At 51.2% G+C, this 14,858-nt stretch overlaps 8 protein-coding genes across 8 annotated transcripts; 3 read left to right on the top strand and 5 right to left on the bottom strand.

The window, feature by feature from the left end:
• Window positions 1–292: 292 nt before the first annotated feature.
• Window positions 293–2,145, bottom strand: M431DRAFT_71546 (hypothetical protein; the record flags this gene model as incomplete). Its single annotated transcript, XM_024921913.1, has 3 exons — window positions 293–1,064; window positions 1,132–1,350; window positions 1,412–2,145. 3 exons carry the CDS (start codon window positions 2,143–2,145, stop codon window positions 293–295), a joined length of 1,725 nt encoding a protein of 574 aa, XP_024780743.1.
• Window positions 2,146–3,846: 1,701 nt separating this feature from the next.
• M431DRAFT_71301 (glycosyltransferase family 33 protein) lies at window positions 3,847–5,396 on the top strand (the record flags this gene model as incomplete). The annotated part of the gene is made up of 3 exons (XM_024921882.1): window positions 3,847–4,117; window positions 4,173–4,366; window positions 4,434–5,396. The coding sequence occupies 3 exons, from the start codon at window positions 3,847–3,849 to the stop codon at window positions 5,394–5,396; spliced, it is 1,428 nt and encodes a 475-aa protein (XP_024780742.1).
• A 320-nt stretch (window positions 5,397–5,716) lies between these two features.
• On the bottom strand, window positions 5,717–6,337 carry M431DRAFT_105139 (hypothetical protein; the record flags this gene model as incomplete). The annotated part of the gene is made up of 2 exons (XM_024911569.1): window positions 5,717–6,081; window positions 6,172–6,337. 2 exons carry the CDS (start codon window positions 6,335–6,337, stop codon window positions 5,717–5,719), a joined length of 531 nt encoding a protein of 176 aa, XP_024780741.1.
• A 343-nt stretch (window positions 6,338–6,680) lies between these two features.
• M431DRAFT_132362 (hypothetical protein) lies at window positions 6,681–7,883 on the bottom strand. The gene is made up of 2 exons (XM_024912479.1): window positions 7,290–7,883; window positions 6,681–7,227 (listed from the first exon to the last, which is right to left on the bottom strand). Exons 1-2 carry the CDS (start codon window positions 7,641–7,643, stop codon window positions 6,868–6,870), a joined length of 714 nt encoding a protein of 237 aa, XP_024780740.1. The 5' UTR covers window positions 7,644–7,883; the 3' UTR covers window positions 6,681–6,867.
• Window positions 7,875–8,846, top strand: M431DRAFT_1010 (hypothetical protein; the record flags this gene model as incomplete). The annotated part of the gene is made up of 3 exons (XM_024911277.1): window positions 7,875–8,009; window positions 8,068–8,192; window positions 8,246–8,846. 3 exons carry the CDS (start codon window positions 7,875–7,877, stop codon window positions 8,844–8,846), a joined length of 861 nt encoding a protein of 286 aa, XP_024780739.1.
• Window positions 8,847–8,957: 111 nt separating this feature from the next.
• On the bottom strand, window positions 8,958–9,638 carry M431DRAFT_527038 (hypothetical protein; the record flags this gene model as incomplete). Its single annotated transcript, XM_024920698.1, has 2 exons — window positions 8,958–9,380; window positions 9,441–9,638. 2 exons carry the CDS (start codon window positions 9,636–9,638, stop codon window positions 8,958–8,960), a joined length of 621 nt encoding a protein of 206 aa, XP_024780738.1.
• Window positions 9,639–11,618: 1,980 nt separating this feature from the next.
• Window positions 11,619–13,123, top strand: M431DRAFT_1008 (hypothetical protein; the record flags this gene model as incomplete). The annotated part of the gene is made up of 2 exons (XM_024911257.1): window positions 11,619–11,630; window positions 11,702–13,123. 2 exons carry the CDS (start codon window positions 11,619–11,621, stop codon window positions 13,121–13,123), a joined length of 1,434 nt encoding a protein of 477 aa, XP_024780737.1.
• Window positions 13,124–13,415: 292 nt separating this feature from the next.
• M431DRAFT_202991 (hypothetical protein) lies at window positions 13,416–14,488 on the bottom strand. Its single transcript, XM_024913351.1, has 2 exons — window positions 14,453–14,488; window positions 13,416–14,295 (listed from the first exon to the last, which is right to left on the bottom strand). The coding sequence occupies exon 2, from the start codon at window positions 14,227–14,229 to the stop codon at window positions 13,708–13,710; it is 522 nt and encodes a 173-aa protein (XP_024780736.1). The 5' UTR covers window positions 14,230–14,295; window positions 14,453–14,488; the 3' UTR covers window positions 13,416–13,707.
• Between the last annotated feature and the right edge of the window lie 370 nt (window positions 14,489–14,858).

Here is a 14,858-nt window from a genome sequence, read left to right as displayed (position 1 = left end):
TAGTATATGCAATCAGGAACCAATTATAGACGCGAACGTATCCTAAACACTAAGCAAAACCCAGAACTCGCACCCTTGCGCCAAGCATCTCGCTTCAACCGTTATATAAAATACAGCCAATCCCTCCCATCAAACCACCGCTAAGAAGCAGACAAGTTGCGCAATTGACGCTATTTCGCTGTGTAAATGTGTGAGCAACTAAGCGACCACTCATTCATCTCGTCTACCATTTGTCCAACCATTGAATTGCCGTTGCCCCTGTTGTTGTATGCATGACACGGACCCTCGTCTCCTAGAATTGCTTGGACATCTGCGGCGGGTTGGTTGGAGCTCGTCCGCGAGTACACCAGCATCCATTATCTCCATCTCTTTCCACTTGTATGACGGCATCAATGCCCTCCTTGAGCAGATACTCCCGGACACGGTCTTTAGTCTCCTCCAGGGCAGCGCCACGGGCCACCGTGACATGAACAACGCCCAATAATTGATTGCCTCCATAATCATCCATCCAAAATTTCGGAGTCGCATAGCTCACGACGCCTCGCTGTTGTCCAATGCCGGCAAGAGTGTTCCGTAGGTTGTACTCGACACCCTCGGGAACGGTCAAAAGTAGACGCTTCGCTGATGAAAACACGAGTGGCTGTGCAGATAAAAAGATGAGGCCTGCAATGAAGCACGAAGCCAGCGGATCCCACCCGGACCAGCCCCAGAAGCTTGTCAAAACTGTAGATACAATGACTGAGACACTGCCCAAAGTGTCTGCCAAAACATGCAGGTAGATGCCACGCATATTTTCATTGTCATGGTCATGGCCATGGCCATGGTTGTGGTTGTGGCTCGAGTGTGAGCTGCATCCATGGTCATGCTTCTCACCGTGAGAATGCCCATGGCTATGTCCATGTCCATGGTCATGGCCGTGATGGTGGTGTCCAAACGCCATCATGCCAACCAAATTCACGGCCAAGCCAAGGCTGCTGACAACGAAGAGCTCGCCTAGCCGCTTTGTTTGCGTTCCTTCCCACAATCGCTCAAACGCCTCGAACGCAATTTCAACACTGAGGAGCCTAAATCAAATAGTTGGGTTAGAATCATGATCATTGGCGCATCGTAGGTTATGTGATAAATACATACATTAACAGAATGCCATTGGCGAATCCACTCAGCGTTTCAACTTTTCCGAAGCCATATGGGAACCGCTGGCTCTTCGGCCACTTGCTCAGGACAGCTGCCAACAATCCTACGAGCAGGGCAACACAGTCGAAGAACATGTGAATACTGTCGCTGAGAAGGCCCAGCGAGTCGGTTACGAAGCCATAAAAGGCCTGGATGATCATGAAACCAAAGTTGAGCCTGTATCACGCTATTAGTCACCATCACCTGCTGAATCTTGGAACGATGAGTGCAAACATACGACATGAAGTAAAATATCCGCCTTGAATCTTTCTCGGCTATTATGGAATAAAGAATGGGCCATCCAACCGTGTAGGGGAGGATTGTTCTTGTAAAGAGAGACCGCTTGGGGCTATGGTCGTGGCCGGCCTCGTGGGTGTGGTCATGGCCATGGTGGTGACTGTGGCTATGATCGTGGCTGTGGCCATTGGAATGAGAGTGGGAGTGGGCAGGAGAATGCGAGTGAGAATGCGAATGGGAATGGCTGTGGTCATGATTGTGGTCGTGGTCATGATCATGGTCGTGAGCAGATTCGTCAATAACTTCAGGAGTATAGCGATTCCTCCTCGCCTGAGACCAGCTCCCTGCGCCTCCTATTGACGGCTTCTCGGTAGAGCTTGCATTGGAAGTTTGCGAGCCGCTGCGGCCGTGGCGTGGGAAGCTGAAGGAGTGCGCGTGCAAGTGCGAGGGAGATGGCAGCGGCGGTGGAATGGAATATGCCTGCGAGCGCGGGTGAGAGTGGGATTGGGAGCGGCTATGGTCGTAATTGTGGTCGTGATCATGGTCATGGTCATGGTCGCGATCGTGATCGTGATCGTGATCGTGGCCCTGGTCCTCGTCGTCCTCCAGCGCAGAGGGCAGACTCTCGCTTGACACCGTCATTCGCCAGGCGTTGAGTGATGCCGGCTGGGACCGGGTGTGAACCCGGTGAGCGTGCGGCAATGCCGACGACGGCAGGGAATACGAGGCTGCCATCGTGTGGAGGTCGATCGATCGTTGGCAAAAAGAAAAAGAAAAAGACAGGCCGTATCGAGGTCGTTTAGAGCCGAGGAACTTGGATCCTCTGCTCGTGGGCCTCCGCCGCGGACGATCGCGTCGCTACGAGAGATGCGTCTCGCAGACAGCAAACACCCGCATCAAGCGTCTGCAATATGCCCGACAACGCAATTGGCGCGACACAGGCGGACTCGGGAAATTGAATCGACACGAGTGGAGGTGCGAGGTTGACAGATTGGAAGTTCAGTTCCCCCTCCCCCCAGCTTGGGTTTGTCGAAGGAGGAGACAGACAGCAGATGGAGCCAAGCTGGGCAGGCCAAATAGGGGAACAAGCACGGACGACAACAGGCGAACCTGGAGAAAAAAAATCAAGGTCCAGCAACTGGCGCTGCCAAGGTGCCACGGAGGCGCTACTCGAGCACCAGAGTGACCGACTTTAGGAGGGTGCGGGGCACGTGGAGGCGCTTTTTGGGGGTCTCGTCCAGCTGTGGCCAGTGAGGGCGTTAGTGTGTGTGGGCGCTGTTTATCAGCGCGATTGGCGGGCCAGGTACCAGCAAATTCCCGCGGGCTGTTGGTGCTAACGTGACGGTTAGGGACTGTACCTGTTAATAAATATTGATTCATTGATACACCAACAAGGTGAGACAGATGAGGTGGGATGCGATGTAATGAGATTGCCAAGTTGCCGCAGGCATGGTGACGCAATGGGACAGTCTGGGAATTGTTTCAACAAGAGGCATGTGTTGGAATGAATCATGCAATGCACCAAAGTTATCAAGATGAGCATGCTGCAGTTCTGTACTGGGATGGAAGAATTGGGAATATCCTAGCAAATCGAAGTACAGCAGATCGACGACGGAAGACGGCGGTCTAAGCGATAATGGGGACGTCAAAAGGGGAAGGTAAAGGACGGAATCTCTCAATTAGTCCCAGCCTAACGGAGCTGGTTGAAACCTAATTCATGCCTCGTGATTGACAGCATTAATTGCAAGATGAGTTATCAAATTGTCTAGTGGCAGTAGTGGCATAAAACCAACCGCCTTTAATGTGCGAGTATATTCCGTCCACATGCGCACAGATACTCGATTCAGCGTGGGTATAACAACGTCAGGGCAGGGCCAATCCTTACTACTACTAACTGCCGGGCAGCACAAATCTACCAAGATCTCACGGCATGCCCACGTATCTATGTAATAGCACAAGGCAGTACCCAATGTCTTGCATCTCGACGGCACTGATTGGCCCTTTCTCCCGTCCCCACGATCTCCATTGCATGTGGCGCTTATCACATTCAGGGACTTGCAAAAATGACGACAGTCCAGTCTCCCACCAGCCACAGCACTTCCGTGCGCCACAGATCAAAAGTCCCAAATGGCGTTATCAAACTACAGCTTGGCAATGAGCTTCTTGAGGCGGTGCAAAAGACTCGAATCGCATGCCGGCAGCTCGTTTGCGACGCCAACCATCAGGTAAATGAGCTCAGCTTGCGCTTTGCCCTGATGCAGCATCCTGTGAAGATTCATAATCCCCCCTTTTGCATCGAGGCATTTTACCAGTGAGGCCAGAGGGAGCTTTGCTAGAAGCCGTCCCTATGAGACTGGACAGCTGTCATTGCCTCTCTAGCTCAACGCTCTAAACATCCATCAACCACATACATCTCCAAGGACCGGTTTGCCCAGAATGTCTACCTCCTACTACATCTCATTTGCAATATCTGCAATCATCGGTGGCTTGTCCGTCATTGCCCTAGGCCGCCTTTGGGGCTTCCTCGTGTGGCTAGCCAAGAAATCCCTTGATATCATACCCACCCGCCATCAGCCTGCCGAGAATCCAAAGGATGAGCACATCCAGATTCTAGTGGTGGGCGATATTGGCAGAAGTCCTCGGATGCAGTATCATGCTCTTAGTGTTGCGAGGCACGGAAAAAAAGTTGACATTGTTGGATATAAAGGTAAGCAATCCAAATTTTATGCTCTCATACAATTGTACTTATTCTGGGCTTGTAGAAACGGCCAGACATCCTGATCTCATTGGCAACCCCAACGTCACCGTCTACCCTCTCGCTCCTCCGCCAGAATGGATCGCATGGGAAACGCTTCCTTTTTTCCTCAACATCCCTTGCAAGGTCATTCAGCAATTCTGGACTCTCTTCGTAACGCTCATGTACACTGCTCCCCCGGCTCAATGGATCATCATTCAGGTAAACACAAACGTCTCCAACCACAAGTATATCTGGCTTCAAAGAATTCATTCTAACTAGCTTCTAGAACCCCCCTTCCATCCCCACGTTTCACGTGGCTCTATTCGTTTCCTGGCTTCGTGGTAGCAAAGTCATTGTTGACTGGCACAACTACGGCCACACTATCCTCGCTCAAAAGTCTCTCCTCCGAATCTTTGTGCCATTCTACAAGTTTTACGAGATCAGACTAGGCAAGTATCTGGGAAATGCAAACCTCGCAGTCACAGACGCCATGACGAAGCAGCTTCAAGCCGGAGGCCGATTCAATCTCAAGAACCCCGTCTACACACTTCACGACCGGCCAGCCGAAATCTTCCAGCCCATCATCTCTCCAAAAGCACGATTGGAGTTTCTCTCGCGCCTAACAGAGACCAAGAGCCATGCCAAGAATATCGTCGATGGCTCTCTCCGTCTGGTCGTAAGCAGCACCTCTTGGACAGCAGATGAGGACTTTGGCATGCTACTTGATGCTTTAGTCGCCTACGCCACGCCATCCTCGGACCAGGAAGATGTCCCTCCCATCTTGGCCATCATCACTGGTAAGGGCCCGCAAAAGGAGGCCTACCTCGAAAAGATCAAGGAACTCCAAGATGGCGGAAAACTTCCTGGTATTCGAATTCTCAGTGCCTGGCTTTCGAACCGTGACTACGCTTCGCTTCTCGCCTCCGCCGATCTTGGCATTTCTCTCCACAAATCCAGCTCTGGAGTCGACTTACCGATGAAGGTGGTGGACATGTTTGGAGCAGGACTTCCCGTAGCTGCGTATGCTGGGTTTGAGAGCATTGGGGAGCTCGTAAAGGAGGGGCAGAACGGATGTGGCTTTGAGACGGTGCCCCAGCTCACTGACATATTCAGGCGGCTGTTGAGCCTCGAGGGCGCACAAGAGCTGGCCCATTTGAAAAAGGGTGCCATTGAGGAAGGCTCACGGCGTTGGGACGAAGAATGGGACAGTGTCGTGGGGCCATTGATAGGGGTAACCAAGCAGACATAGGATTGACTTGACGTGAATTAAAATTTCTTTACCTGCCAGTTCCGACTTGGGCTTGATGAATTTGTATTTTGCTGCCACTATTGACAAAATTTCGTCTTGTCATGCTGATGCTATCTCGCCATCAACGAGTGAAGCTCTGCCCAGGCTCCAACGGGATACCGGCATCTCCAAGACGCCAAACAATGCAAACAATCAGGACACCCCAGTCCTTGATAAACGCCATCCACACTTTTAATATTAATAAAAGAGGAATAGAAACCCACCACGCCATTGCACACACGCACCCTGGCCCTCACGTATACTCCTCTCCCCCGACACCTCTAGTCCTCGCCCAGACTCTCCCTCACGCACTTCCGACACCGTCTCCGATAGTCCTTGTGCTTGCCCTCCTTCTCCTCACGCAGCATCCTCGCCGCCTCGACGTTTGCGGGGCTCTCCTCGTTCGGGCTGTAAAACAAGCTGATTGTGCTGAGCAGGATCGTCTCGGGCGTCTGCACGGGACTCCACCGCTCAGACGCAGATTCATAGCCGTATTGGTCCTCCTCAGGAGGATGCAAGATGGAAATGCACAGCTTGCCATTCTCGTAAATGTTGGGGTGGAAAGGAATCGGGTCTTGGAACGTGAGCGAGGGCGGCATGTGAGGGTAGTTCTCGGGAAAGGCGAGTCGAGCACGAAAGTTGCCTCCTAGACAATAGACAGTTTACAAATCAGCTTTCCCGAACCGCGGTTTACAGAGACGCCTAAGGGAGTAAGAAAGAACAGGAAGAAACGCACCGCCGTAGTATTTGCAGTCATCGTTGATCATGAGCATGACTTCCCACTCAAACATGTTGTTGTCGTTAACGAGGCCGCATGAGATGCCTGGCAGGTCCTTGCCCGTCTGCATTTCCTTGAGCTGCCGCCTCAGCAGCGAGGCGGCGGCGGCACCAGCTGAAGCCATGGCTGTGACGAGGAGATGGCCGATGCTCGAATGAATTCGGATTGACTGGGTTTTGAGTGATGCCCTGTCGTGAGTGGGCGAAGACGGGGGAAGCTGCAGTTATCGTGGGAATGCCCAATGTGTAAGAGGAGGGAGAGACGGCGTTAAGCGCTTGATACGGACGAAATGGTCTGGGCTATCATGGATGGGGTCAGTTCCAGTGTATGGCAGCAGCGCTGGAGGCTTTTGGGGGCTGCGGGGCTCGAGGTCCGCTATTCCGGCACCAGCTGGGTGGCACACGACCCCCAGCAGTTGAACCTAGATGGCCAATGGAGGAGATTTGGAGACTGCTGCTAATGTGCAGATTGCTTTCATACTTGGATCTTTATATCGTTATTTAGTATGCTTGAATATGTACAATTATATATACCGCTCATTCAATGTTCTGTTACATGTCGTCCATATGCTGTTTCGTCCCCACTACATTGAATCTCCAAAACGCCTTCAGTCTGGGTATCATTAAGTCATCACTCCCTAATCTCCATCACATATCACTTCTTCGACGAGCCGAACCCGGTAAATCCCATCTGTGCCATCATGTCGTCCTCGTCATGCTCTCCTTCAATCCGCACATCTTCGCCATACTCCGTCTTGACCTTGGCCGCCTGCTCCTTCTCCAGGCGCTTCTTTTCTGTTTCCTCTTTACGCTTCTTCCTCTTCTCCTCCGCCTCCTTCTGCATCTCTTCCTCTCTTAGCTGCAATCTTTCGTGAAGACTTGTGGCTTTTTCCTTCTCGAGATCCTCTTTCCGGCGGATGTAGAACTCGATTCGGTCGTGCACTTCTTCGACAGTCGCTCGCTTGACTTCGGTCGTCTGGCCCGTGTTGAGCAGATGCTGCGTCGTATTCAAGTGCTACACGTACTTTATTAGTCTCGTATTACAATCAAATTCCACCACAAGATGCAAATACATACCTCGACCCATTGTAGGTTGTCCTTGAACGTAAGATCACAGGCCTCGCAGTAGAAACCAGCGCCTTTGCCTCGTTTTCCAACGCCCGTTCCCGCAGGCACCAACTGCGTCTTTCCAACTTGTGCGCTCACGTCGATGATATTTCTCCGCGCCGATGTATACGTCTCATTACCCGTCATGGGCTTGTGATACTTCTTGCCGGCCAGCTTGGCCTCGTAACGCGCCTTGCCCTCCTCCCTCTCCTTGGCCTCGCGTTCCTTGGCCTTCGCCGCATATTCGTCGAGATCCCAATTCTTTCGGAAATCAGTATCTCCTGCTGCCACACCGTAGGCGCTTTTGCTCTTTGAATCAGACATGTCGGCTGGCTGAATTGCGTCGTTGGAAATAAGTGTAGGAAAAAGAAAGCGGCTTAGAAACGGGCAGGTTTAGACGCGACACCAAAACCGCCGAAAGCTTTTGGCATAAGCGGCAGACAAGGGTCAACCGGCGCTAAGATAAGAAATTGTCAACCCCACCGCGGGGCAGCTCCGAGAAGGAACTTTTTTCCAATTCATACAAACAATCTTGCATGTGTCAATCGAGCCAATATGCTGTACCTTGTTGGCTTGGGTCTCTCTGACGAGACGGACATCACCGTCAAGGGCCTCGAGGTGGTCAAGAAGGCCTCGCGCGTCTACCTTGAGGCTTACACAAGCATTCTGCTCGTGGACCAGTCCATCCTGGTATGCATACACAGCATGTTTGGATGGGGAAAACAGCTAACGCTGACTCTCAAAGTAGGAAAACTACTATGGACGACCGATAATCATTGCCGACCGTGAGATGGTCGAGTCAAACAGCGACGAGATCCTCAGAGATGCGCAGACCGAGGATGTTGCCTTTTGCGTTGTTGGAGACCCCTTTGGGTTGGTTACACCTCGACCACGTTCATGGCCTTTGACTAACAGTATATGTTTAGAGCCACTACACACACCGATCTGGTCATCCGAGCTCGCGAACTATCTATTTCTGTGCGAACCGTACCGAACGCTTCCATCATGTCCGGCATTGGAGCCTGCGGCCTTCAGCTGTACAACTTCGGACAGACCGTCTCCATGGTCTTTTTTACCGATAACTGGAAGCCCTCTTCATTCTACGACAGGATAAAGGAGAACCGCGAGATTGGTCTGCATACATTGGTTCTTGTCGACATCAAAGTCAAGGAGCAGAGCTTGGAGAACATGGCCCGGGGCCGACTAATCTACGAGCCTCCCCGATACATGACCGTTGGACAGTGCGCGCAGCAAATGCTTGAGATCGAAGAGGAACGCAAGGAAGGCGTCTATACCAAGGACAGTCTGGCGATTGGCGCTGCTCGAGTTGGCGGCAAGACAGAAAAGTTCGTTGCAGGAACACTCGAGGAGCTGTGCTCTGCTGATGAGGAACTGGGACCGCCTCTGCACAGCCTTGTCTTGCTGGGCAGGAGGGCTCACGAGCTTGAGCGCGATTTCGTGCGTGAATTCGCTGTGGATAAGGAGAAGTGGAACAGGATATGGCAGGAGGAGTACGGAAAGCAGTGAAAGACAAGATCGAGGTATAATTATGAGATATCACGTTAATTCATGAAATGGCCTTGAGTACATATGATTCCTTTCCCTCTGTTTTTCCAATTTTCACACCTTTTCAGGTAATCAGACATTCGAGGCACGCCAGTTACTAACTTCCTCCGCCGAAATCTCCCGCAGCTTATTCACATGAGCGGGCTTCCCAGTGATCACCCCTTGAGCCACCTCAGCAGCGCGGCTGATAAAGTTGCCAATCTGCAGCGAGTATGTCACGGTGGTCGTCTTGACACGAATAATGCCAATGCGAGGATCATTCTCAGACCCATCATGGACTCCATCACCAAGGTCGCCCAGCCACGCCTTCAGTTCTCTGCTGTACGTCTCCTTGACCAGCTCGCGATCTGTCACCAGGCTTGCTTTGCCCGAGACGGATGCCCACTCGCCAGAGCTATTGATGAAGGATACATTGACGTGGGGGTCATTGGACAAATCGTGAGTTTTTCCGGATTCGGTATTCGTGTGGAAGAGGAGATCGATGCCCCCGGATTCCTATATATAGATATTAGTTTGTCTTTAAGCATGTGGCGGAAAAGGTCTGCCTCCACTTACTGTTGCAGCCAGGGCCATGCAGCGAGAAACTAGATTGTTCTGCGACGACGCCTCGATCGTGGTCATCATGCCGAATTTACAGGTGGTGGTGAAATCAACGAGATCCGTCACCTTGGTTTGTAAGTCGGCCTCATCTTTGTTGGCCTTGGTGTAAGGGTCGGCGGGCTTGTCGCCGAGAGTTGCGCTTGCGGTAGACATGTTGTGGAAATAATAGCTATTGATGGTATATGCTTGTAGGGATATGAGAATATAATGGTTGAATTGTTCAAGTATATTTGAACTTCGGCCCTACATGGACATACTTTATATACCTAATTTGTTGTTCCCGGAGAGCTTATAGCTAGGCACAGGGTCTATGATACACCACATCCATCATAGGTACGTAAAATCGAAAGCAAGGGGCGATGGCTGGTAGAGATGTGCTGAATCATGACGTCAGGAAGATGGTGTTTTGGCCACAACACTGTATGTCTAAGGAGCGTAGCAATTTAAACAAGTTCAAGCCAAGTCATCTGATGACGCCCTAGTTTACCATTGGAAACTGAGTTGAAGCCAATATTAACGGCATCTCTCATCGTTCGATGGCGTCCCGAGGTTGGCGCTGCCTACCCTGGAGCCTGGGGTCTGGAGCCTGGGGTTTCCCATTATCCGGATCGAACCACCCTTGATATAGTAATCCTCTTCGCTTCGGCATCCCTGTTTGTTTGGGATTCAGGTACAGAATCCAATCGTGTACTTTACCTGTACAGAGTGAAATCGGCATCTGAGACATTGGCAGTTGGAATTGGAGTGACGACAGGAGAATTAAGCAGCATCATGATGCAGAGGCAGATACCCACGATAGATAGCCGTCTCCACGATAGCGACAATTACTTCCTGAGGTTAGTCGAGGCTGGCCTAGTCTCCGACGGACCTGTGGAAATCGCCATGCCCAGCCCAGGGTCCATTAAGAGGTAAGTACTAGGCCATGTCCCCTCAACGACCTGATTACATGAGATGTACATACAATTGAAGCAATCTCACAGGGACCACCACACCCTTCGGCCATAGCAATTCTACCTTAATACCTGGTACTCAGTAATACACACCAAGATTCTGCCGTGCTGACGGCGAACCGTCCGTCACCTGATATCGCGTCCTCTTCACCTTCGGCAAGAGCCAAAGCCCGCCGCGGATGCCGTAATTGACGCCGTTCCTTCTTCTATTCCCCGCGCCATTCTCCCGCCGTTTATTCCCACCAGCGATTCCGGAAGGCACGACTTGCTGTTCCTGCAATAACTGCCACCGCGGATAAAGTCCTGCTGCCAATTCCGAACACTGGGGAAGTGGCGGCCACATATCTCGAGGCAGGAGCCCGTCGAGTCAGGTCTTTCCGCTCTATCGCTCTATCGCTCTCTCCTTCTCGCCTTCTTGCCTTGAGTTGGGCCCAGTTCCCAACCTTTTTTCTCCTTCCCTCGGCCTCTCGGATTGTGCGGCCAGATTGCCAGCCAAGTGAATTTGTCCTTTCCTTTATTTTCCTTTGATCCTTCTTGTCCTCTTCATCTTCATCTTCTTTGTCATCCTCCAATTCATCATCCTTGTCTACTTGGGACTTTTACCCATTCGGCGTATTTCCCGAATCATCCTCAATCTGGCCATTTTATTTCTCCCCAATAGCCGACCAGCTGCTCCCAAAGTGCCCTGGTTGCTACCAGCTTGCCCAACCCGCAAGCCATCTTCCTCATCAGTGAATCACCGTCAATCGTTTCCCGTTTACTGCCTGCCACCTGTCCAGCAGCTGCGGGAGCCGGCATCCCTTTTATTCACTGTGCCGGATCGAGGGGGAAAGTCAAGCTGGCATTGAGTCGCACAAGGCTGGTTGCTTTGTGTGCCATTTCTTCCCTGGTCTTTCCCTCCGACTTCCACATCAACTTCACACCTCGCAAACTTTTCTTTCCTCATTCTGTCGTCGTTTCATCGTGTGTCGTTTGTCAGTTATCAAACCCATCTAGTGGGCTATTCCCGTTCCGGCGTATCAGCAGCCGCGTATTACAGTCGACTTGTGTGTCAGGTGCTTTTTCTGTTGTTGAGATTTGATTTGAGGAAATTGTTTCAGCACTGCGTTATCTTCCATTAGACGCCTTTCTTCATTCATCGTCATTTTATCATTTCCATTGTAGCAAGCGAATTCACAGCAAGATGACTGGACAGGTAAGGATACGCTTCCCCGTCACATTGGACTTTTTTCCCTTTGCAGATCAGATACTTATGCTCCTCCGCAGCTTGTGTTTCCGTGGGAATGCCGCGATAAAGAGGACCAGGCATGGATTGCCTATAATAATCCCCTCCGCCGGACCAACCAGATTCTTGTCGAGGAGAATATGAGACTCAAGCGAATCCTTCGTGAAAATGGAATCTCTTGGTCGCCACTGGCGCAGACTCATCTGAATCAAAACGATCCCACACGGCGCAAAACCCGATCTTCCATCGCCGCCGCTGGCCCTAGTGAATCAACTTCGCCATTCTTGCCTACCGAAGTCCTCTTGCGGATTCTCAAGTTTGCCATGAAGAGCAAGTATCCAATCATTGACCCCCTCAGCGCTGTCACGGTTGAAAATCTTACGGATGAAGAGAAGAAGAGAGGTAACCAGATTGCCATCCACTTCCTGGCCACCTGCAAAGCAATGCATGCCGAGGGCACTCGGTTCCTTTGGGAGTCCAATCACTTCATCTTCACCACCCCCCAAGCTCTGCGAAACTTTAGCGAGCTCAGTTTCCACTATCGGCACAAGATTCTGCATATCAATATGCGAGTCATTGCCCGTTACTACGATGACCAGCGTCGCAGACACAAGCTCGAAAAGTACTATCACCCAGACTTGAAGAAGGATCAGCCTCTCAAGATCCACATGCGGCCAAAGGAGTCGCCTCTTGTCCGCGGTGGCTTTCGCTGCTACACCTGGAACCAGGTCATCGATTTCCTCTTGGCTCTTCGTGCGCCATTTGACCCGACTTACAAGGACAAGAAAAACCCAAGACCAAGACTTCTCCCATCCCTGTCCTCTCTGCGGCTTGACTTGGTCAATTTTTCAGATTCTCTGCTGCCATTTTCCGGTTCCGAGCTTCACGAAGTGGCATCTCACGAGTTGGGATGTACCTTGAATGAACTGCAAGTGACCGGAATGCCATTTGACGATGTTGGTATGAAGGCCTCTGCCGAGCTCAGCGGTCTGGTGAAGGACGAAGGCCTCTATTTGGATGCATCTGCCGCCTTTATCGCCCACCCCAGAGGTCTACAGAGCCTCTCGGGAGATAACTGGTGTGCTCGAGTGATTAGGGCATACAAGGACCTCAAGGAGGAAATGGAGGAAGAAGGCCTTGGGCTGAGTGGCGAAGACGACGATGAAAACGAACAATTCCATCTGCATTCGTTTGAGGGTTATCACAAGATAGGCACACTGCCCGCCGCTCCCTCCGAGGAAGGCCACCCCCCATCAACTCGCGACGAGAAGAGAGTCATCTGGAAGAAGGTTCCCGTCACCCGCGAATCCGACAAGCGCATGTGGATCCAATTCTCTCGAACTAACGGATATGAGATTGAAGATTCGGTCTGGGATAGTGACGACGATAGAATCTGTCCGTGCTGCGGCGACTCCCACCCCGGCTCGTCCATATTGGGGTTCATGAGCGACGACTACGAGTAAGAGGCTCGTTGTGTTTATTTGTTTGTGTATTGCCCAAGTCATGATTTGAGATAATGAAGGAATTTACCGCGGCAGAGGGCTGTTGCGTAGTATTATGTGCTTAGATACCCCCGCGGATGGTGGCAAAAAAAGGGAGCTCTGTACTTGATGGAAGCAAAATACAAGTGGGTTTAAACGGCTACTAGTCTGAGATTTGCGAAGCTATGCAATTAATTCCATGTTGCCACTGCATAGGTTGAGTGTCGGAGGTGGTTTGAGATTTGTGTAAGTGTTTGTTGAATGACGTGGGCTCTGAGGGCTGCTGTAAGGGGTTGAGGAGAAGATACGGATCTTGCTCTGTTTTGGTTGGCACAAACACGGCAAGTTATCAGTGAAGAAGAGTGCAATTTTTTCGCTATTGTACTATCAAAGTGTTTGAGAGAATTGTAGTCGCTATAGCCAAAGATTGAGGCCAAATTGATGAAAACCATGTATCTTATACGACATCAGATTGGCAACTCCCGCCTGTGAAAACCCCAGCTGGCATTATCTTGCATGCCTAGATTTATACCGGCCGGAGATGTTCCATCTTGCTTTTGCTTTAATCACACCGATACGGTGCCGGCACGTCTGCTTTCAATGGCTGATCTGTGAATGCAGTACCGGAGCCCAGGGCTCGTAGATTGACTACGACTGGGAGTAGGAGCATAATCTGAACTGGTCGGGTGATCCAGAGTCCCGGAATCAGGCTCACTGGACATCATGTAACCGTCCGAAGTATTGGAGCCGTGATCAGTGGGCTCAGGCTCACTGGACATTATGTAATCGTACGAAGTATCGGTGTCGTGATCATTGGGCTCCGGGACGGCTCCTAGAGCACTCTCGAGCCTTGGATAGAGCCAGCTTGATTCGAACGTGATGAGGCCTCTCTCACTGTTGGCAAATTCGACTCTGATTATTTCCGCGTTGTGAGGTTCAAGAAGGTAATCGGAATTCGGATAAGCGACGAGGATCATGCTGAACTGCAGGACCGTCTTGTACAGCATGCGGAGGAGCTGGCGAAGATGTTCCCTGTGGGCTGGGGGCCCGTCGGGGACGATTCGGGAGAGACGGATGTAGTAGCCCATTTTGGTGATTGTGATTACAAGGAGTTTGCGGAATTTGGGGTCTGATAGTGGGTGTATTACGAGGCTCTGCGTTGTTTTTTATCAGCAGTCAGCAAAAGCGTACTTTCGTTTATAACGGATTTGGGAAATCTTTTTTTTTTTTTTTTTTTTTTTTTTTTTTGCTCTTTTTCTTTTTCTTTTTCTTTTTCTTTTTTGGTGGTGAGTGAGGGCCAGCATGTATTACCTCTACAGCCCAGCAGAGACATGTCCAAGGCACTGGATATTGCAACAACTCCCACGAGTTTTCGAGATAGTGCCTTAGAACCGCCTGGCCTTCGTCGATGTTGACGCATCTCGCCTGTTGGAGCCACTGGTCTAACAGATACCCCATCTGCTCAAATCTCACGTCCCACTGCCTCGAAATCTCAAGGACTGCTCCTTCAGGCGTAGCTATTCTCGGGGCATCTTGTATGCCCTCCAGGCTTTGGTTCAGTACTTCCTCGTACTTCTCGACCGTGGATGGGGCGCTTTGTCGGACCTCTTCGTAGGCTTCGTCCTAGAGCTGCCTGCCGTGTAGTGCGCGTATAGACATTGTATCCTGAAAGTGGGGTGGTGATGGGGATGGGGCGAGATGATGGGGGGATTAATAT

Source organism: Trichoderma harzianum (assembly GCF_003025095.1).
Source record: "Trichoderma harzianum CBS 226.95 unplaced genomic scaffold M431scaffold_1, whole genome shotgun sequence".
NCBI classification, from domain to species: domain Eukaryota; kingdom Fungi; phylum Ascomycota; class Sordariomycetes; order Hypocreales; family Hypocreaceae; genus Trichoderma; species Trichoderma harzianum.
The sequence above is the reverse complement of the archived record's forward strand: the minus strand, read 5'-3'. Positions and strand labels throughout refer to the sequence as shown.